The sequence below is a fragment of the Tiliqua scincoides genome, chromosome 2, assembly GCF_035046505.1.
Source record: "Tiliqua scincoides isolate rTilSci1 chromosome 2, rTilSci1.hap2, whole genome shotgun sequence".
NCBI lineage: Eukaryota > Metazoa > Chordata > Lepidosauria > Squamata > Scincidae > Tiliqua > Tiliqua scincoides.
This window is the reverse complement of record NC_089822.1, coordinates 144,481,211-144,503,598: the sequence shown is the minus strand read 5'-3', so window position 1 is coordinate 144,503,598 and position 22,388 is coordinate 144,481,211. Positions and strand designations below refer to the sequence as shown.

Below are 22,388 nucleotides of genomic sequence, written 5' to 3'. Positions count from 1 at the left end.
TCGGAGAAAACCCTCTCAGAAGCCAATCCAGAAGTGCCCATCTGACATAGAACAAGACACCATGCAAGGGGTAACGGAAGTCAGTCTGGCTCAAGACAATGGTGTGTGCATGCACCATTTTTTAACGTTTCCCCTGCACTATTTTCCCTGCCAAAATTGGGGCTATATAGCCCCCATGCAGCTATCTGCTCCATATAGCTGCTTCTGGAACAAAAAACTACTTGGGGCAGGATTTTTTGAAATAAAAATGGCATGGCAGAAGTGTTAACTTTCTCCGCACACCATAATCACAAACTGGAGAAGATCTCCCCCTCCCCCCACATTTGCTTTTTCTCATTAGAAGGATTCTGGCTTATTTCCAGTGTTAAACTTCTCAATTAATAAGAGGCTTTATGTAACGTGTGGCTTGGCTCTAAGTTCGGGCCCAATCCTATCCAATTTTCCAGTGCCAGTAGAAATTTTCCACACACCAATTTTCCAGTTCCAATTTTCCACACACCAGTGGGGTGTGCACTGCATCCTGTGGTGGGGAGGCAGTCACAGAGACCTCCTCAAGGTATGGGAACATTTGTTTCCTTACCTCAAGGCTGCATTGCAGTTGCACTGGTGCTGGAAAGTTGGATGGGATTGGGCCCTTAGTCAAGTGGTACTGTTTGATGGGTGGAAAACAGGTTTGAAGGGGAGAGAAGATCCATTAGAGCTAAATTGGATGTGTCTTTAAACAAATCATTCTGCTTTCATATATATTTAAAATTTTTTAAAGAGCAGCTGCAGGGGGCCCCTCTGTGGGTTGGGAGAGCAGCCCACACAGGAAGGTTTTTTTGAAAACTATTTCCCCTGCCCTGTGGCCTGCCTCCCCTTATCTTCCACAGGAAGGAATTTCTTGAGTATTTGGGAAGCAGGGGCAGGGAAAGGAAGATTCCTTCTGAGGTGGGAATGGCTGCATCTTAATTGGGGGACAATTAGATTTTCCCAGCAACACCATATAGTGACTTGAGCATTGGGAAAACTGCTTAGCAACTGCTTAGCAACTGCTTAGCAACTGGCACACTAAATGTCTGGTTTCTTACACACTGGATACGCGCAAAAACATAATCTGGAAAGGGCCACTTGATGGAGGATGAGGAAGGTGGAACGTGCTGATAATTCTTGGCTTCTCTTAGATAAATGTCATTACAGAAATACAGATGTGAACCCTTGTCGTAACTGGTAATAGAACAGAGAAGTTAAAATGTGTTTTGAAAGGCCATCGATGATTTTTCTGCACAGAAAGTGGTCAATTTATATGGGACTAATAGGCTGTACTTTACTCTCAGCCACAGACATGCTTCCACAGGGTCACAGCCATGTATGTCTATGATTGTACATGGAAAACATCACAAAGGGTGCAATCCTAAGGCATCCTTGGGCCAGTGCAAGCAGAAAGTGGTGCTGGGCCCAGGCATGTATACCGGATCCTAGCCCCTGTTCCTGAGCGGTGTGGAGGGGCTGCAAGCCACTTCACTCTCCTCTGACTTTTGCCATCTCAGGAGGTGGCACAAGTCTGAGGAGACCCATTGGGGCTGCGGTGGCTTACCCAGGGGAAAGGGGAAGAGTTTCCCCTTACCTCCGGCTGAGCCACTTCTTGCCCCTATTTTGCGCTGGATACAGCACAGGCCTCCTGGCCTGCCTGTTCCAGTGTAAGATAGCATTGCGCTGCACATCGCACTGGACTATATCACACTGCAGATAGTATTTTTAAAAATACTAACAAAGGAAATGTAATATCTCTCTTTTCCTGTATGACTTTGAATAGTTAATTTTAGTTTAAGGCACCATGTGCATTGATGATGGTACATAAATAATAAACCACCTTTGAAATGTGGAGGCAGTTAACCAGAATGCTTTTAAAAAATCGTTTTATATATTTCATATTATTGTTCTTGGTGTTTGTGTGTAATTATATTTTAATGATTCAGTGTTTTTGGGGTTTATTAATGCAAAGTTCTCTGAACCCGAAATTAAGGGAAGAGCTTAATCTATAATATACTGTACATTTTATAAGTAGATGCAAAACATTCCAGAGCTACTGTAGGATAGAATTCTCTAACCCAGACTCCATGGTCCTATTGTTCATCCATCTCAGTTCATTTGTATAGAATCAAAGCAGAAATGCAGTGATTCAAAGATAAATGAGTAAATCTTATTGAATGTAGAGAGACATTTTAGAGCTACTGTATTGATGAGTGAAAACAATCTAAGCAGCTTATAGAATTCTTGTATGGTAGTAATAAAGAAATGCTGAAAGTTGGAGTTTTGCCACTTTCCTCAATGAATTCTTGGATGTGAAACATAAAGTTGAATTCCTGACTAGTGGAATGGGGAGTGACAACTATAAACAAATAGCTGATTGCATGCATACAACAAATTATAGATAGAAAATATGGTGTTGGCATCCTTCAGTCTCGGAAGACTATGGTGTCACGCTCTGAATGGTGGTTCTGGAACAGTGTCCTCTCCAGTGCGCAAAGCCTGGGTAAAGTAGGTATGGAGGATAGGCTGTTACCCATGCAGCAAATCCCCCCTCTCCACGTCGCTGAAATGGTCCAATGGAAGGCAGAGGCCAATACGGTTGGTTCCAGCGGCGTCGCAGGAGTTGCCAGAACGTGACTGTGTTCAGCCATGAACTGCCTCCGGGACTCCGGCTCCAGATTTTGCTTCGAGGTTGACTCCTGAAGCCTTTTCCATAACTGGATGTAGCCACAAGGCAGTGGAGGTTTGGGATCAGAGTTTTCCTTCTCTCAGATGAGCTGCCTTCCCAGGCTGACGAGTCCCATCTACCTGGTGGCTGTTTAGTCGCCTCTTACGACAAGTACAGCCAAACTGAGGGCCTATTCTTATCTCCAGCCCCCAGGGGAAAGATAGTTTCAGAACTGTTACCCTGCACATGCCTGATCTTGTCTGATCTTAGAAGCTAAGCAGGGTCAGGCCTGGTTAGTACTTGGATGGGAGACCGCCTGAGAATACCAGGTGCTGTAGGCTTATACCATAGTCTTTCAAGACTGAAGGTTGCCAACCAGATAGAAAATAAATGAAATGAATAACAAATAAGTGGTGGAAAATTTGGAAGTCAAAAAGAGATAAGTAGTTGAAATTACTCACTCTAAAATAGCAAACACACAACCCGTTTCATTAAGAGCTTTATTCCCCTCTGAAATAATTAACTCTTCCACCCATCTTTTCTTTTCTCTTTCTCTCCAGTTTTTTTCTCCGATGTGTGTATGGCCTTCCTGTCTGTGAGGTCCTTGACTGATTGTTCTGTTGAAGATTACCTTAATATGAGTCACATTCTATTCTTTCTTTGTTGTTCTCCTGATTCAAGTGGTATACCATACCATATTTTTAAGAAACATAAGTCTAGAAAAATGGAGGTTAATGGGAATGAAGATTTAAATTATTTCAGTGAACTTTTCATGTTTATAAAGCTGAATGTTTACTGTCTATGCACTATCTTTTACACTTTAAAATTATGGAATTTAGCTGATTGTTGGGAATTTTGCTGGAATTTGACTGTGACTATGGACTCAGTAATAGGATATGGTTTGCTAGGGATCCATCCATCCACCCACATATACACATCAGTTCCCAATATCCTGTCATACTTCAAAGTGATCAAGTAGCAGAGCCTAGGATGAAGCTATTAACACTTGCATCTCAATGACTGGGATCACGAGGGATGGGGTGCAGGGAATTCACCAGATACATCTTTTTAAGTTTCCCTATTATTACTGAATAGCTTCTATTTATTCCTAAGGGGGGAAAGTAATATGCTACACTTGGTGATAATTCTGCCTACCACATATGACAGTGTGACCCAGTAACAAGGACACCATTAGATAAGCAATGACCACCTGTTGGTCTTGGCACTACATTAGAGCACATGTTTATATGCGGGTTTCAGATCAGCACCCACATTGGTAGATTTCTATGCACATTTGTGTGTAAAATGTATAGTGTAACGTCTGCAGAAGTTTTCATATTCACAGTGCAGATACAGAACCAGAAGTCAGTACTATAAAATTATGAACCAACTTATCTTGATCTTACTTTTGAATGTGCTATACCTGTTCAGCTGGCAGAAGACTTTGGTTTCAAGTTCACACAAAGCACATTTGAACACACGCAGACACAAAAACACAAGTTGCTATTTGCTCCACAGGGCAAAACATATATATATATAATATTAAATAGGTATAATAACAATCAATGTCACATCCAGTTTGGCTCTCACTGTGTTTAATTCTTGCATGAGATTAATACTATAGCAGGATGTAAGTAGGGGCCCTGCCAAAGTAGGGGGCCCTCTGGTGTGGAGGTGGTAGTGTTGTTTTTAAAGCAAGAAAATTTTAGGAAGGGGGGGATTTAGACAGAAAGCAGAAGGCAGGAGAAGGAATGCAATCCTTTCCTTTTGGCTGTTTTCTCTGAAAAATTATGTCTCATTAACTTGCATCTGGAAACACATGGTGGCAAAGTAGTTGGAGAAAATCTTTAGTGGAAAATTGGCTGTCAAAGAAAGGGTTATGTGCTTCTTCCCCACTTCCTCCCTAAGCTGGTCAAAGAAAGGGGGGAGGGAATAACTTGTGTTATGGCCCTGTAACTTATATTTGCATATGGCTCAGAGTCAGCTCCTCGCACCTGACAAATTTGCAGCACCTGAGCTGGGTGAACATATGAATGAGAGTCATAAAAGGACATCCAAAAAAACCTTGGGTTTTCCTGAGAGCCTGAGTTTGGCATGCCTCTCTTCTCTTTCCATCAGTTTATTCCAAACAAAGTTATAGTGTGATACTTCAAAGGAGCCGCAGGAACAAACAGCCTGCAGTTAATTTCTAGCTTTCAGTTGCTTGCTGACTGGTGGATGACACATAACATCATCTGAGCTATTTAAATCACAGCATAAGCGCAGCAGATATTGTTTCCGAGGCTTTTAATTGCAATGTTTATGTTTTGCAATGTGTTGGTTCCTGTCACCTTTAACTAATACTGAATGATCTAATCTCTGTCTCCTAAATGAATCTATATTAGCTCCATTAGAATAAATCTGTAATTAAATGCACACACATACGTAGGCTGCAAAGGAACAGGCAATACACCACTAAATAGATCTTACAAAATCATATGGCTGGTGGAAACTTATTGCATCAATGCTCTCTTTGTTAGATGAGTTGGGTAGATGCTAGTCTGAGTTTGTTTTTAATTGTTAAAGGGGTTTAAATAGAGGAGGGTGGTCTGTTTTAGTGCAGTCTTGAATACACCCTTTGTGTAGTCTCTTTTGCTATTGTGTTCCTTTGTTTTACAGAAAAAAACAATGGATGTTTACAGGAGAGAGGTACAGTAATCTTTTTCACTTCTATAATCAATATTAATTGATTATTGTTTGCATTAATAATGGTACAGGCATACTTCTAATAAAAGCATCATTTTCTAGATTCCATATTCAAAAATCATAGTTAAACAGTCCAGAGACTGATGACCCCACATGCTTGTCATGCTTAGGACCAGTCTGGGATTATTTCCTTTATTTACATTTGTGAGTGAAATCAGGCCAGCTGGATTTCATTCCTGAGCCCTATATCAAAGAAGTAAAATTTACTGTGGATATGCACTTCCGCTTAGGGGTGACTCCCTTGTATCCTGCATCCTTGGCATAGCTACCCCTTTTCAGCAGTAAACACATTGTCTAACAAGACTGGCTTAAGACAGTTTTGTGCCCAAGGCAGAAAACCAAACAGTCTGTAAGATGTATAGTTTGGTGTTGAGTAGCCACCATATTCTACTTAATAATAGGGCCAACTTTTTGTCTGATTTTCAGCCAGTGTTAGCAGTCTGATACCATACTAGATGCCTGTATGATGTGTCCCCTGCATTTGTACAATATTTCATGTCCAGGCCCCAAAATCCACAAACATTTGTCTCATCCATTGTATGCTGGTTTGCCCTGCGGTCCCTGGTTCTTCATGTTGCCGTCTCTCATATAGATGAGTGATTGCAGGACCAGTGCAGGCCGTACATTTTTACATGGCAAATGGCCAAATCCTATGGACATGTTGCACCGCTGGAGCTTGTGTTCTGTTGGCGCAGCATGGTTTAGGGCAGTCTTGAAAGGTGGTGAGCCATTCACCTGCAGCCGGGCGGCTGCCACCACAAGCAGTGAGTGGCTGCGGCTGTGATCCAGCAGCCTGCAACAGAGCCCTGGCATCAGTAAATTGGCATGGGGGAAGTGGGCAGATCAGGGTAGAGACTTGGGCAGGGAGGGGGTGTGTCAAGGCCAGGAAGGGAGACAGGATATTGGTAGGTGGGTTCACTTGAAATTCCACCTGCAAAATTGCTGGCAAAGGTTGGAGTAGGCCCATTTGAACAGTTGAGGCTTACCCTGGGGCAAGAGAACAAATGTTCTCTTACCTGGAGGAGAGCTCCAGGATTGCCCCTCACCTCCAGGATGCGGTATGTGCTCTGATGGCACGGCTGCATTAGTGGAGGAGTTTAATTAGAATTGGTGCTGTTGGTCCATTAATCCTTGAAAAAAATATTACCTACATTGTTCATTTCTGACATCTGCAGTGTGAGAAACCATGCATGCTTCTAACTAACAATTCAGGAGGCTGCTCTCTGGGCCTTCCCTAGGCATCATCTTAGGGGGATTACACATTGTTGTGAAAGAAAATTGCAAGCTTCTTGGCAGGTGAGGCTTTTATTTTAATTTCCCCTGTTCTACTAACATAACAGAAACTGTGTGCCTTTGTAGATCATGTTCTACCAACAGTCTATCATGAAAACTAGAGTGAAGTCCTCTGTCTCTCTGGGAGGGTAAGTTCAAAAATACCTTATGTCCTTCAGTTAATTAGCCATACATTCAGTGTTCTGAGTTACCGTAAGATGATTTAACTAATGTTTAGTTAAGCTGATTTAGGACACAATCCTAAGGAGGTCTACTCAGAAGTTAGTCCTATTTTGTTCAATGGGGCTTACTCTCAGGAAAGTGAGGTTAGGATTGCAGCCTTAAATAGTGATTATTTTTGTTGATGAAGTTGTCTGGATTGATGCCAGACTTCAGTTTGTACCTTCTAACCTGGGAAGTTTCTAATCCCAGATGCATCTGAAGGCCTTAGGAGTGGACCTCAACAGGTGGGAAACCCTGGCCTCTGAGCGGCCCGCTTGGAGGCAGGCTGTGCAGCATGGCCTTTCCCAGTTTGAAGAGACACTTGGCCAACAGTCTTAGGCAAAGAGGCAAAGAAGGAAGGCCCATAGCCAGGGAGACAGACCAAGGACACACTGCACTTGCTCCCAGTGTGGAAGGGATTGTCACTCCCAAATCGGCCTTTTCAGCCACACTAGACGCTGTGCCAAAACCACCATCCAGAGCGCGATACCATAGTCTTTCGAGACTGAAGGTTGCCAACACACTGTAGTAAACTATGATTACTCTAGGGATAGACTTTGCACTCTGCTTTTGCTCAGTCAGTCTCTTCTTTATCATTACTTCACATACTCAATGCCTGTTTTACTGAAAGCTGTCATAACTTGCGTTTGAATTGCTGGTATGCACCTCTACCATTTCAGCTGCAAAGCCTGAGTCATCCTGTGGTGAAGGACACTGGGTGGCTCTCTTTTTATAGTACCTGTATGTCTGTCTTCACCCCAAGCAGCCCACACAAGTTAGTAAGCAACTTGTGTCTGATCTTTAAGTCTGATTTTTTGGTGGTGCAGATCCAAAGAACCCCATGAGTGGCTGCCGTTCAACACGGGGTAAGGGGAATGAATTCCCCTTACTCCGAATTTTGCTGCAACTCGTCCCAACCCTGTTCTGGATGCAGTGCAGGCCAGCTGGCTGGCCGGCCTTCTCCAGGGCAGGTTAGGATCGGGCTGTTAATTTTGTTTGATAGAATTCAGACCTAATTGTCTCATTTCTGTAACTTAAAAATGGAACTAAAAGGTTTTGTAAACGAGTTGTAGTTTTTGTATTAACTCTACACACAAGTTCTAAATAAAATTATTCTTCTTATTCAAGAATTTTTTTCTGTAACCATTATGAGACAATCTCAAGGCTGTATGCATAAGAGATCCACTTGCCCGATTGGTATTCTCTAGAAGAGTATAATCAGGATAGTGTTTTTGTTTTGTTTTGTTTGTTTTTAAGATAGCATTGACTGGATATCTTCCAGGATTGACTTGGCATCTGCCAATAGAGCCCCAGAACCTTACAACTATTTTTATTATCTATGATTGATTATGTGGTGATCAAATATGTGGTATACCTCTTCTTGCACTGTACTACTTCAGGCTGCAGTTTAAAAACTGCATGTTTCTGTGATTTCTCACCTAAAGAATTCCTGCAATTAAAAACAAAAAACGAACATATCTGGCAGATGGCTAAGTTAAACGATTGATGTACTGGTAGTGTTTGATGTTCAGGTGCATTCAATATGCGATCCCTCACATCCCAAAGTGATCTAGAAAGGCAGTGCCACCACTTGGTTTCTGGAGGCCCTAGGGCAAAGCCTGCTCTGGGCCTCCTCAATTCATCCCTGCCAGTCAGTGCATTGGTTGCAACATTTGCCACCAGCACTACAGTATAAGTAATTGGCTTAGCCAAGTATGCCCTCTGATGGATAGGTATCCTCAGCCAGTTCCCAACCTGGCCAATCCCTGACATGTGGGAGTGGGCATGTCCATATGATATTTTAGAATATGTAGTTCAATTCTGAGTTTCCCACAAGCAAAGAGACAAGCAACCCAACCCTAAACTGTCCTGGAGAAGGCAGGCTGACTGGCTTGTGCTGCATCCAGAGCAGGGTTGGAGCTGGCTGCAGCACAATTTGGGGCACGGGGAAGTAATTCCCCTTACCCCGAGTAACGTAATGGGCTGAATGGGGCTACTTGAATCTGCACCATCTAAATAGGTGGCGCAGATCCAAGCAGCCCAGTGATAGGTTGGGCCTTTCGGGAGAGGGGTTGGGATCCAGCCTAAGTGCTTGATCCTAGCACCGCCCCTTCCTGGGCCTGGTTTGGCCAATAGCCCCCATCACCTGACCTCCCCCTGGAACACCCCTGAAACACCCTCCCCTCACCCTTCTCAGACCCCTGCTCCAGCCAAAGTAGGCTGCCAAAACCTACTCATCTGTCGGCACTGCGGAGACCAGCAAATCTTAGTGCACCGGTCTCCTGACTCTCCTGGTGTTGCAACATCTCCATGCCAGCACAGGTGACTTGTACTTGCCCAAAAGTCCCTTTGAATTGCACTCTTAAGTGCAGATGCCAGTGCAACCCAGTGACTATTTTGAAAGAGGCTCACTCATGAAGTTGGGATTGAACTACATGTCACATTAAGTGCATCACTCGTGTTGATGCAGATAATTTTTCTGTATTAAATAGAAGCTATGGGGACCCAGACCAGATTATGACCACAGTCAGCTATTTTTGGCCCCAATCAGAATATGTCTCCTGAGGCAAATAGCAGGTGTGGGAGGGCATTTGGAATGAGACTATGATTGGGCAAAAGGATAAAGGTCCCCCCTCCCCAAAGTCATGGTCCTGATCCAGATCAGAGATACCCCACAGTTCCTATTTACTACAAAAAAGTTAAGCACATCAGCTTTAATCACATGCTTAATGTAATACAGGGGTGTCAAACATAAGGGGTGGGCTGGATGCAGCCCGTGGAAGCTTTTTATCTGACCTTCAGGCTCTCAGCTGCTGAGCAGTGCTGAGATATCACTGCTGAAAGGGCAGCCCACATAAAAATTGGGCTGTCCCATATCTTGAAATATGATAAAGATTTGTGTATCTTCTCTTCTGTCATTTGCAGCTAATGAGTTCCTAAATTAGAAAAAGTGTTTATTTTTGGTTATGACCTGTTTAATGACATCTCTTCTTGCCTAATAATATCACTTCTGGCCCTCAGCCAGCTATTTGGCCCTCTGTATGAAATGAGTTTGACACCCCTGATGTAATATATAGTTTGGCCCTTGGCTCTAGTACCACAAACAGGGTCATTCTGTAGTAGGCTAGATGGAGAATCCCACGTGTTTATAATTTGCATCACAGCACTGCTGAAATAGCCTCTCCCCCCCCCCCCACAACACTTGTGTTAATAGTTTTCTGCTTACTGATTAGAGTACTGAGCACAGGTGACCATCCTGTTTTTATCTTCAACATTTTCAGACTAGTGAAGTACTCTGAACAATTCCGCTCCAATGACCCCATCATTTCAGGATGCCTCCCCAGCAACCCCTGGCTCACAGATGACATTGATTTTTGGGAGCTCAATGCAAAACTGTATGTACTGTATTCACCTTTGCTTGTTTATTTTAGACAATAAAAGTGTTTATTTGCTTACTTATCTTTCTTATTTGGGCTATCCTATAGTGGCTTACAATCAGTTTTTTTTTAAAATCATAAAACAAAACAAATTAAAAAACAACAAAACCTGCCAAAATCTCCAAATGAAAAATTCAACAATATGCTTGTGAGTTACATAGCATGATTCCAACTGATATTTTGTACCTCAGAGCAATTTTAACTGTGTATGGACTTCTGTTTCTTCACCCTTCTTTCTTCCTGATTATCTACTTCATGTGCTTTGTAGGTACCTTGTCTTCATCTTGAGATGGTGCCTGCGTCTTTAAAGTATCAAGGCATCAAGAAAGGATGCAGCTGTGGTGCTTCTTATTCTCCTGCTCCACTGGTCCACCTGTTCTCCATCTCTGCCTGCTTTAACTAACAGGAGTTTTGTTTTGTGGGCAAAGGGACCCATAGAACAATGAGGCAGGAGACACAGTAGCTGCTTATTTGCTTGGTGCTTTTCAAGTGGCAGACCACATCTCTGCATGAAAACCTTGCAACCATATTGATCTTCCTCTCTATTTCATGTAGATGAGCTAGACAGCAGAGGAGAGACATTTGTGAAGCAAATGAACATTCTAGCCTCTATAATTTTACATTCACATTATAAACTGAATGAAACAAGAGCCTGTTTAAGCTTCATGCATAAAACACTCAAAAGGGTGATCAGAGCATGCTCTGCTATTGACTACCAGTGTTACAGGTTCTACCTCAAGGTTGTACTCTCCTGCCACAGTGTGTATTTTCCAGAAGTGTAGTTAGGATTCATACTTCGTTCTGACAGTGAAATAAGGAATACCAAGTCAGTGCTGCAATTATGTTGCAAGTTGAATGCAGAATCAGACTCTTGGGTTTAATGTTACTGCCATTGAAAATGATGCCAGTTACTTTAAAATCCTGACCTCAGGAGTTTATTATTATGGCATATTGGAAAGCAATGGAAAATCTTATTGCAGCCTACTTGGGATGTATGTGTGTATGTATAGTGGGAGGGACTCCTGCTTCCTATTAATACACAAGAATAGTTGGTTAGCTTTAATCTCACAGGAACCAATTACAGAGAGAAATGGCTCTACTTTTATTTCAACTTTTGTAGGGTGGAAATTCCTACAAAAGCACGAGTGGAAAGATGGGCCTTCAATTTTAGTGAGCTGATGAGGGATCCCAAAGGCCGGCAGAGCTTCCAGCTGTTCCTGAAGAAAGAGTTCAGCGGTGAGTATGAAACTTTGCTTTACCACCTCTCACTTTCCCTGTGCAGTATTGAAAAACACTAATGTCTAGTTGAGATGAATTTCATTTACAGAAAATTATTTCCTTTACAGTAAGTAAGGTGATCTGAGACAGTGATGTATAGTCACAATAAGAAAAAAGCTGTCAGTTATAGCTTTTGCCTTTGGAGTTAGTATGTACAAAGCTATCTAGTGGTACTGGACATAAAACAACATCAAACTTGTAAAGCAGAGTCAGACAGCATCAAAAGGATTTTTGGGGTACAATAACAAAAGGATTTGCAAAAAGCTTTTGAACTTTGTAGATCTCTCTTTACCTGGAAGGACACGTACAAATAGAAAATTAAACAGAGTGACCAAGTGGAAGGGAGCCCGGGGTTCATGTACTTCCAACATTTGTGTAGAGACGAAGAAATTGGCAAGGACAGTTTCTCAAGCAGAGTAACTGCACCTGATAAAGTTCTCTGTTTTTCCTCTTGTATCTAGCCACTCTAGGATTAATTTAATTCACTTTAGGACATTTACTAACAAGGATTTTATAGTATAGAACGCTTTATCTTCCCTCTTCCATTCAGGGGAGAATCTGGGATTTTGGGAAGCTTGTGATGATCTAAAGTATGGAGACCAATCGAAGGTGAAAGAAAAAGCAGAAGAAATTTACAAGTGAGCACGAGTATAATGTTAGAAAAATCTTCCTAGTGTCTTTTCTCCATTTGTTCTTTCTGATAGTATTGCTTGTAAATTGTTGAATTTAGAAAGTTCCTTTCACATGATTTTAAAGCTTTGGTAATCCATGTAATGCTAATTCAATTGGACTTTTTTATATCGTTACCAGGCATGCGCCAAGATACACGTAACATGCACATAGAGGGAAGTGTATTGCATATACAGGGACCAAGTACAGTGGCTCATGGCACAACTCAATGGACTGGCATGAAATGAGGAGGGAGCAAGATTATAGATACAACAACAGACAGCTTTTATTGCAGAGATAAGAATACAGTAACTGAGAAATAGAATCGATATGCTAATGCAATGCAAGGTTGACCACAATCATTCACACATCTAAGCTGAAGTTAGCAGCAGTTTCCAAGTAGGAAGAAGAAGTTTTTACAGGGAGAAGTGGGCTCATAATAGCAAACAAAGGGAAGAAAGGAAGGGAAGCAAGATGTTACTCTCTTGGGGAATTCAGGGGGATTATCCAAGGGAATGAGGAGCTAAAGAATTGGAGGTTATGCAGGAGAGGAAGGGAGTAGAAGAGAGTCTGGGATAAAGACTACAAAAAGTGAGCCATGGCACAGTTCTGGCTGAGTCTTTATTTTCTGCAGCCTGAGCAGAGCTACAGGGAAGGAGTGAGCCCCTTGGTGGGCCATAAAAACACTTTACTGTCTTATGGTGGGAAGCACTTGCCTCTCCCACCATACTGCTCCTCTTAGTCAGCAATACAGGTTCTCAAACAGAACCCTGATGCTTTCTTTGGAATCCTGAAATCCCTCTGTTCGAGCAGCTGCAGTAACTGTTAGGGGAGTCTGCCTTACAGGGAGCCTGGGACTAATCTAGGCCTCCCCCTTAACTGATAATAGACCAAGGAGTACTAGACTCCAGCACACTCTCTCCACACACACACACACCACCACCACTACCCACCAAAAGAGGAAGGGATGGAACACAAAGCATGTCATCAAGACACAGAAAATAGAGGGAACTGATGGACCAATGATCAGGGGTGCTGAAGGCCAAGGTGACCAATCCACAGCTGCTGAGATGAATATTGTGGAATTGCAGGGCTCATGAGGCTGGGTTTTCAAGACTCAGCAATCTCCTGGTTCAAAGATGGAGGGTGGGGGAAGAAGCTGTTAACAGTTTGAAAAGCAAACCCATGAGGAGGTCTAGGCAGTAGCCTGAACTGGTTCCAGGGAGGGAATCAAACCAAGGGAGCCAAGATTGTTTTCCTGGGACAGGAAGAGTCTGTGACTGTCAGGCCTTTTGGCATGATAGTGACAACCAGGGCCCCAGCAACAGTATTGTCAGGGATCCATCGTAGGAGGAATGTAAAGGGCCCTAGCAACAAGACTACATACCTAAATGATGATGTACTGTCTAATCCAGGCCCTAGGTTACCCAAAACTTCTACAATGGCTGATGCAATTTCGCTCACCCTTTCCCAACCTGAAAATCACAACTGCAGACAATTTTCTAATTAAGCTATTCTAGGTCTCAGCCTTGAAAGTGTGATATTAGGAGTTTCTCAGCTGGTTGACCTGAGAGCCTCTGATAAACCCTTTCCTTCTTGACATGGCATTGTGCAGCTTTCTCAGGTGCATGAAATGGAGGCAGCCCTAACAAGGTGTCATCCAGAACAAGATGACTTTCTTCTTCTCTTCACAGAGTTCTTTGAGAGGCAACTCAGCATATGCTTAAGCTGCCATTTTGCAGTTGTGCTTGAGGAAGGATGCAAGATAAGAAGGGGGAGTGGCTGAAAAGAGAAGGGAGTCATCTGATACTTATCCTGGGTGCTAGCTGGTACAGTGGTTCTTGGGTAGTAAAGGGAATGGGGATGCTTGATGCATCCCCAATCAGTCACCATGCAATCCACAAGCAGCAGTAGCAGCAAGGATGTGGAAACAATGGGGAACACACTCTGTGAACCAGCTCATGAAATTCGAAAGGCCAATATGGAGACTGTTGTTAGGTGAGCTCATTAAGAATTTTTTGTTTGTTTCTTCATGGCCTTTGATTATGAACTGGAGATGGATGCCTTCACTTGTTTTGCACACTGAGGAGAGTACAGCAGAGGACTCCTTAATTGCTGAGAGGGGGTGTGCCTCAGTTAAAATAAGCTTTTGATTGAGTGTACAGTGACATTAGAGAGGGAAGCCAATGTTGCTCTGATGAACTGAAGTTCAGCCTTTTCTCTGAAGGCCTATAGGATCTGATGCTTCCTTACCATCAGCCCAAGCAAAATGCCTTGAGACTGGTTTGCATCATGCTCAACTGGCATGTAGCCATATCAAGTGCACTTGCAAACAAACATGTCAAGCAACAATATGACCCACCTGAACATGGATGTCTGCCATAAGGTTTGCAAGAAGTCACTTTAGAGTAGGAAGAATGGTTACATAAACACATCTTAAGAATAACCAGGGGTTTTGCAGTGCTTACAGACAAGCACACTTATTGAAGCATATGGTTTTGTGGGCTCTAATGCTCTTTGTGTTTTAGTACTGTGGAAGTTGTTACTAATGAAGGCATCATAAGAGCAGCAGTGGACCTCCCCAGCTCTGTTCCGCTGCCTCCTCCCCCCGCCCCTGCAAAGACTTACTGGCCCAGAGAGTTTGAGAACCACTGCTATAAAGTGTGCTTCCAGGAAACCGGAAGCACAGTTTCCGACCCTATCGGGAGCCTCAGAGAGGCTTCTGCAGTGTACTAGAGCTTTGCACCTCGGGCATTTGCCCCATCTAATATAATGGGAGGTCCACAACTGCATAAGAGTGCAAGTAGATGCTACTTACCTAACCAAGTGCCCCAGAACTTCTCAATATCAGAATTTTACTCCAGTTTAAACTGGAGTAACTCCTTTATGTAACTAGGCTGGAATATTTTACTGGCTACGTGATCTAAATTTCTTGTATTGAGGAGATGTTGGAATGTCCTAACTCTTAATGGTTACAGTGTGTGGGTGTTGGTTCTCCACAGTGACATTAATCCTGCATATTGTTAGATATAAGCACATGATCTTGCATGGGGGAAAACGTTTTGGGATACTAGGATCTCTTGCAATATCGGTTTGTGTCAAAGAACAAAAAAAATGTTCTGTTGGTGTATAGGAGAACATTTAGTTCAAATCTAAGAACTGGAAGACTATCTACATGTTCTTTCCATCCCTCTTTTACAGTGTATGTTGTTTCTCCCCTGTACTATTCTCAATTTTAGAACCTTCCTGGCACCAGGAGCAAGGCGCTGGATCAATATTGATGGAACCACTATGGGCATCACAGTGAGAGGCCTAAAGCACCCCCATCGTTATGTCTTAGATGCTGCACAGACTCATATTTATATGCTCATGAAAAAGGTTTGTCATTTCTGTTTATAAACCCAAATAATCTTTTCTCACTATCCAGGTAGCTTCATTGTAGCTGCCACACATTCCAAAGAGCAATGTCGCAACTGAAAAGATCTTACTTTTTTTCTTCTCCTGAGCTTCTGAAAATCTGGGCACCCAAAACTAGATTATGATCTGAGCCTATGGGGTGGGCACATGTGGGAGAAGGTGATCCTGCATGTACCCTGGTTCCAAACCATTTAGGGCTCTAAAGATAAGAATCAGCACCATAAAGTGAGCCTGGGAGCAGTCAGGAACCTGGTGAAGTCTATGCAGCACAGGTGTTGTGTGCAAGCTACCGCAGTTGCATTTTGCACCAGCTGAAGCTTCCAAGCTATTTTAAAGGGCATCCCTATATAGAGCACATTGCAGAAATCTAATGTAAAGGTGACCAGGTCCTGGACAGCTAGGGCCAGGTCTGACTTCTCCAGGAACAGCTGCAGTTGGCACACCAGTTGAAGCCGGTAGAAAGCATTCCTGCCCATAGCGATCCCTTGGTCCTCCACAGAAATGTAGTGGCCCCAGAGCATGGAGGAGTGCAGCTCCCTCCTTTCCAGAGGAGGAAGAATATTGATGTAGTCAGTGTTACTCGTGTTGCAGATGAGGAGTGAAGGAGAAATAGAACCAGCAGCAGCATAAGCAGAGCATGGGAGCAAAGAATCTCTGATCAGTAGTGTCAGCCTGGGGCTTTTGTTGCTTCAGCCCCTGTACTTTTCACCAGAGTTCTCCCTGTTGCATGAAAGGAAGACAAAACTGTACCACACTTCTTTACCTCCTTCTTTTCCCTCATTTGCCCTGCTGTGCTTCCTTCTGCTGCTCCCATTGCCAGATTAGAGTCACAGAAGCTCAGTCTCCCCCTGCACTGAGGCACGTCTTTCTCCATGTGCCGCCTTGCCTTCTCTCAGCCTCCTCCGCTTTATTCAAAGTTGAGTCTGCAGTGCTGAGCCTCCTTCCAGTTGGTCTAGAAGGAGGGGCAGATCAATTTAGCATCAGCGCACAGTCATTGTATGTTGATGCAGAGCAAGGAAGAAAGATCAATAGTAGCAGAAGCAAAACTTTGAGTGAAGGAAAGGTGTTAAGGAGATGGCGTTAAGAGCCAGACTAGAAGAAATGAGAAATGCATCATTGCATTTCTGTCTTTTTGAATTAAAAAGCAGACAGAACTGGATTGCGGACATGGTGAAGAGAGGTGGATTTATTGGATGTCATGGTGTCTGAAAAAATGACTTCATTGGCTCCAGCTTTGTTGTGAATTCCAATCACATGGGTATTAATGTAACTAGTAGTTGTCATAGTGCATATTTAATATGAAGAGAGGTTCTTGAGCAGCTGGTTGAGATTGTTTTATCCTCTTTCTCTACCCTCTCCCCAATCCCAGCTGCTTTGAGTCCTGAACTGCTGTAAGCAGAGATCATTTTAATTAGACTGTTTTAATTCATAACTACCAGTTTCTCTTTTCTTTCCACCAGTAGGATTCCTATGGTCGCTACTTAAAGTCTCCGATATACAAAGAAATATTGTCCAAGGCAGTTGAACCACTAGAGGCAGTGAAGAAAAGGCAAGTGGGATGGGGTTTAATTATGAGCTATTTGCTATTGGTTTAAATTAGGGCAATAAAAACGAAGTGCCAAGGCCTGAACTAAAATAACTATGATTAGATATTTGCTTAATTCAAAGCAGGTCTGTCTTTGATAAAAAAAATGTTAGGTTTAAAGGCTGATAACCCTCTTTTGAAGTGATCTGGAGAGTGCATGATATACCAGGAAGCAATAGTTCCATGATTTTTATGTTGCAGTCCATGGACAAAGGTACAGTTTGCAGATGCTTTTTTCCAGGAAGAAGTAGGGTTGGCCATTGAGGAGAAACATTCTGCTTGAACAACTGCTTACAGATACTGTGGTCAGTTGCAGCCATGCCAATGGGGCATTTGTGTGTATCTTTCTTGGCGGGACTTTAGAGTAAGCCTTAGCTGGACAGCAACAGCTGGAACCTTAGGTGAATTGTCATGGAAAACAGCCTTGCGTGAGTCGGTCTAAAGACTCCAAAGACTGATTTAATGGAATACAAGAGTAGCATTAGAAGTCATAATTATAGCATCTAGTATTGTATTTATGCAGCCCAAAGAGCTTCACTTGCAGTATCAGTAGGGTGCAGGTCTCTTGTTATCTGGTGTGCTCCCTGGGGCATTTGGTGGGCTGCTGTGAGATTCAGGAAGCTGGACTAGATGGGCCTATGGCCTGATCCAGTGGGGCTGTTCTTATGTTCTTAACCATCTAAAATATTAGATGGTTATTCTGGCTTTTTGATGGGTAACTGGCTATGAGTTGCTCTCATAATACAGATAGAGCTAATGCTGAGAGTAGCTCCCCATTCTCCATCTATGAGTTTCCATCCATGAGGGATTTGTGACCATGTGTTTAGTACAATCCAGGGGTTTCTTCATATTAAATGCTGCACTAGTCCCTCTTCCCCTGCTGCTAGTCATCCTTTGGAACAGTTCTTATGTCAGCATGTATCCCAGCAGCACTTGCCTGCCAAAAGGGGTGGAAGCTTCCTTCATAGGTTTTGCCCTTCTAAAAGCAGTAAATGTCCTGCTCTTGCCAGTGACAGTAGGATATATGGGCTGTTTATTTCTTAGTAGTCATAAATAAAGCAATATAAACAGAAGAACCCACATTACCTCCCCCCCCCTCTAGCGGGAAGAGGATTGAAGTGTTAACAAGATGGTGGTTTGAGAGAGGGGGGGCTTCATTGGCTGTTTTAAAGGTGTCCTTCCCCTTTCCTCTCATCTCCCCCCCCCCCATCCCAACCAGATTCATACAGCAAATGCCACTTTGGCTGCTGACTCTCCTGCTTGCCACAAGCCAGGGAGCAGAGACAGCTGCTCTTTAAAGCTGAAAACAGAGAGGATGAACTGTGATGGAGGAGGACTCTGCTGGAAGCCAGTATAGGATACTGCCTCACCACCTCCATGGATTCAAAATCCATGGCTATCAAAAACCACACAGATTTTGCAACCATATTTTCAGAGCCCACATGGAAAAATAGGAACTCATGGGATAAAAATTGAAAATAGGTACTTGAATATTCCATGGCAAAACAACCCATGGGAGTTTCACAGATTAGGAAAACTGTATAGGTTTTGTATCTCAGTGTGTGCTTATTCTATGGAAAATGACCACGTGGGTTTTTGCATATTTTATTTCTGAACCTGAGTAAGAAGGTAAGTGACTTGGAGAAATGATGGCTAAAGATGTTCTATGCTCACAGAATTTCCCATCAGCTATTCCATTATAATTATGCTCCATATTTACTATATGATATAAAGTAAATACCTTGGTGACATTTTTGAATAGGCATATGCAACTTCCTTTGTGAGAACTCAGTTGGAGCCTCACTGGGAATAAATAAAATCTAGAAATCTCCCTGCTTTCTTAATATACACCAGAAGAGGAAGGAACCAGCTGCCTTATTTTAAGACAGTAACATCAATTGGCTGAAAAAAAATTCAGCACTCCCACCAAAATCAGTGAAATTATTCCAGATAATTATGCCTTCTGTGGCAGGCACATTACTCCAGTTTAACTGGAAATAGCAAAATTCACCAGTGCTGTGAATGAGATTCAGGCACACACACTTGGGAAACTCCGACTGCCTGCATGTCCTAAACATGTGTCCATTGCATATTTAAACACATGCACCTGCTCTGCACACTTTACATGCTTAATTAAAAAAACATTCCTACAACAGACACAACTGTCACATAAAGTGTGGTTCAACAGAGGGATGTAAAACACTCCAGATTATGCCTCACATGTTTAATCTGGTCTTGATTACTATAGCAATTTTGTGTCTAGACAAATCCTACAAAGGTAACTCTGAATTCTCACTAGCTGAGGAAGACACAAGACTCGCATTCCCAATGGGGATCTAAATTCTCTCAGTGGGAGATGAAAAAGGTAATGTCCTCTGAAACTCACAGATGGCTTTATGTATAGTTCGCCGCATATACATCTACATAACATAGCTTGCGTCATATAAATATTTTAAATAAATAAACCTTTTCACTGCCTCCTGTGCTTTTATATACAGGTATGCTCCGGTATCCACGGGGGTTCCATTGCAGAACCCCTGCGGATTCCTGAATTAGTGGATACTAGGGACAACCTCCTGCCCTCCAGAGGGGCTCCCCAGGTCTCCTAATGCCTTTTAAAGGTATAAAAACATCAGTTCCAGTTTTATGTAAATATTGGAAATGACATTTTTGGATCTAAATGGCCATTCTGAGACCTGCAGAGTCTGCAGGCAGACATGCACAGCTTCTGTGGGGCTTAGAAGACCCTCTAGAGGAGAGGGGAGCACAGCTTCCATTGCCTGTGAAGGGTGCGGGAAGCACTGGGGGCCCACCTGCATTTGCAGTTAAGTGAAACCATGGACACGAGGCCCACCTGTATACTGGCATTGTATAAAACATACAGCCCAATCCTATGCATGTCTATTCCCATTGTGTCTAATGGGGCTTACGCCTAATAAAGTGGGTATAGGATTGCCTTATGCCCAAGTTGCCAGTTGTCTACCCAAGATTTTACCCTTTTTTTAGGCGTGCCCCGACAGGTTTTGAAGAGAGAACTCATCCACTTCAGAATTCTTACGGGACTTATGATCAGGATCTGATTTATTTGCTTGGGCTCTAGAAATGCAGGTCTGTAGAATCAGTAATCACACCTTAGGAAGGGGCTTCATCTTACTGCACAGGGAAGAAACGGAAGGCTTGATTTTCTTGGTCAGCCAGCATTCAGCGTTTGCTATCTTGGGGTTCTTATTCTCAGCTTTTCCTATCAAAGATATTTTCACTGTCATTATTTACAGTAACTCTCAGTCTTTAACCCTCTCTTTCTGTTTCCCTTTAGCTCTAATAATCCATTTGCTCGCAAAGTCCTCCGTTCCAGCCCCAGTCCTGTCATCTTAAGGCAACTAGAAGAAGAAGCCAAGGCTAAGGAAGCAGCAAACGCTGTGGACATCACCCAGGTTATGAGCAAGCTGGATCGTAGGAGCCAGCTGAAGCAGGAGGCTCCGCCTGCTAAGTAGGGCCCAGAGGTTGTAAAACATGTTGCAGGGAGAAGGCCAAACTGGATGCTGGCTGAGTTTAGACTGCATTTCCTCCCTCTGCCTGCAGGTGCCAGTGGTACTTCATCATTAGTGATCCAGTTCTTCCTCCCTGTGTACTCCACAGTAGTTGTTGCCATGGCATCCAGAGTAGTGTCACTTTATAAGTGATTGCCGATAGAATCACAGAATACAGATGGCAAAAGCGTCGCATTGTGGGTTTCATAGTGACTTTCCCCATATCAAATGGGCTAGTTTTACAAGCCAAGGAAACAATGTTTTCTATAAACTGCCTGAAACGTTGCTCCCAGATAACAAATTCAGAAATCTAGATACCATGGCAACTGGCTGCCTCCTCTCTCACTGCCGGCAAGCAGTGGAGGAAAAGGCTGAAAAATTATGCTGCAAGAGACAAGGCAGAACTGAATTAGGTTTCTAGCTATAGAATCCGCTCATTGCTTTGAGGTTCTTGCCCAACTGAAGCAGAACAGTTCTGGTAGTGTTAAGAAACAATGGAGGAAGGGTAGTGGAGATAAGGGTGTATACATTTGTGCCTCGGCATCCGTGAGGGTTCCATTGCCAGAACTCCCGCCAATGCTGAAACCTGCAGATAATCAAATCACTGGGTCTTGGCACCCAACCCTCCGAATGCAACTGGAGCAGTGCTATGGTCGGGTTCAGAGGGCCTTAGAAGGCTTTGTGAAGGTTGGGGAGGCTGTAAGTAACTATTTTTAGCCATTGGAAGGCATTCTGAGGGCTAGGGAGGTTGCGCACTGCCTCCCCAGCCCTCAGAAAGCTTTCTAAGGCCAAGGAAGTCAGTGCAACCTCCCCAGCACTTGGAACATCCTCCAGACACAACTGGAGCACTGCTCCAGTAGCATTTGGAGGGTTCAGGTTGGTCCTGGTCAGGGCTTAACACAGGTTGAGGAACCCCTGTTGAGTCAGGTCTACAGATAGAAAAATCCATAGTTGATCAGGCACCACCTGTACTCTAAATACTTTACTTAATACATGTTAGACTTGGTAACTATTGAACTTGGTAGTATTCAACTCTTTCAAGTTATTTGTCTTCCTCCTGGGGGCATGCTTGTGAATAACTCACAGTGATGCAGTGGCATTGGTGCAGGTTATGCTGCATCCTGCAGGGGACTTTTTGCTTCTTGAAATCTCCTCTGGATAAACGAACATTTGTCCCCTTGCCCTCGGGTAAGCCCCAGCAGCTGTAATGGGTGAATTCAAACCTGTGCTAGCAAGTCCACATTGAACCATTCAAGTGAATCAGGCCCACAAAGGGCTTAGGGCTTTGGTGTGTGCCAATGCTGCCAATCTCGCACCCTCCCAGATCCGATCAGCCCACATGCCACCCCATCTCTTCCCCATTCTGCCCTTCCCCTCCCTTTTCATCCCCCGCCCCACCTTGCCCCACCTTTGCCCTGAATTTACCTGCTTTGGCAGGCCTCTTTCACTTTGCTAGAACCATCGGGAAGGCTCTGGCTTTCCCACTACTGCACATGGGCCCTGTGCTGTGGCAAAGCACTTTATAGTGCTTTTGTGGCAGCCACACTGCTGAA

General features: G+C 43.4%; 1 protein-coding gene and 1 pseudogene across 1 annotated transcript in view; both read left to right on the top strand.

Annotated features, from left to right (window-relative positions):
• RGS9 (regulator of G protein signaling 9) overlaps positions 1 to 22,388 on the top strand; it is a 67,202-nt gene that overhangs the window by 33,004 nt on the left and 11,810 nt on the right. Inside the window, exons 10-17 of the mRNA XM_066616904.1 lie at positions 5,339 to 5,368; positions 6,785 to 6,846; positions 10,201 to 10,314; positions 11,477 to 11,592; positions 12,185 to 12,272; positions 15,543 to 15,681; positions 17,184 to 17,269; positions 20,622 to 20,739. Of these exons, the coding sequence (XP_066473001.1) occupies positions 5,339 to 5,368; positions 6,785 to 6,846; positions 10,201 to 10,314; positions 11,477 to 11,592; positions 12,185 to 12,272; positions 15,543 to 15,681; positions 17,184 to 17,269; positions 20,622 to 20,739 (753 nt within the window). The remainder of the gene's footprint in view (positions 1 to 5,338; positions 5,369 to 6,784; positions 6,847 to 10,200; positions 10,315 to 11,476; positions 11,593 to 12,184; positions 12,273 to 15,542; positions 15,682 to 17,183; positions 17,270 to 20,621; positions 20,740 to 22,388) is intronic.
• LOC136642721 (5S ribosomal RNA) lies at positions 2,903 to 3,021 on the top strand (annotated as a pseudogene).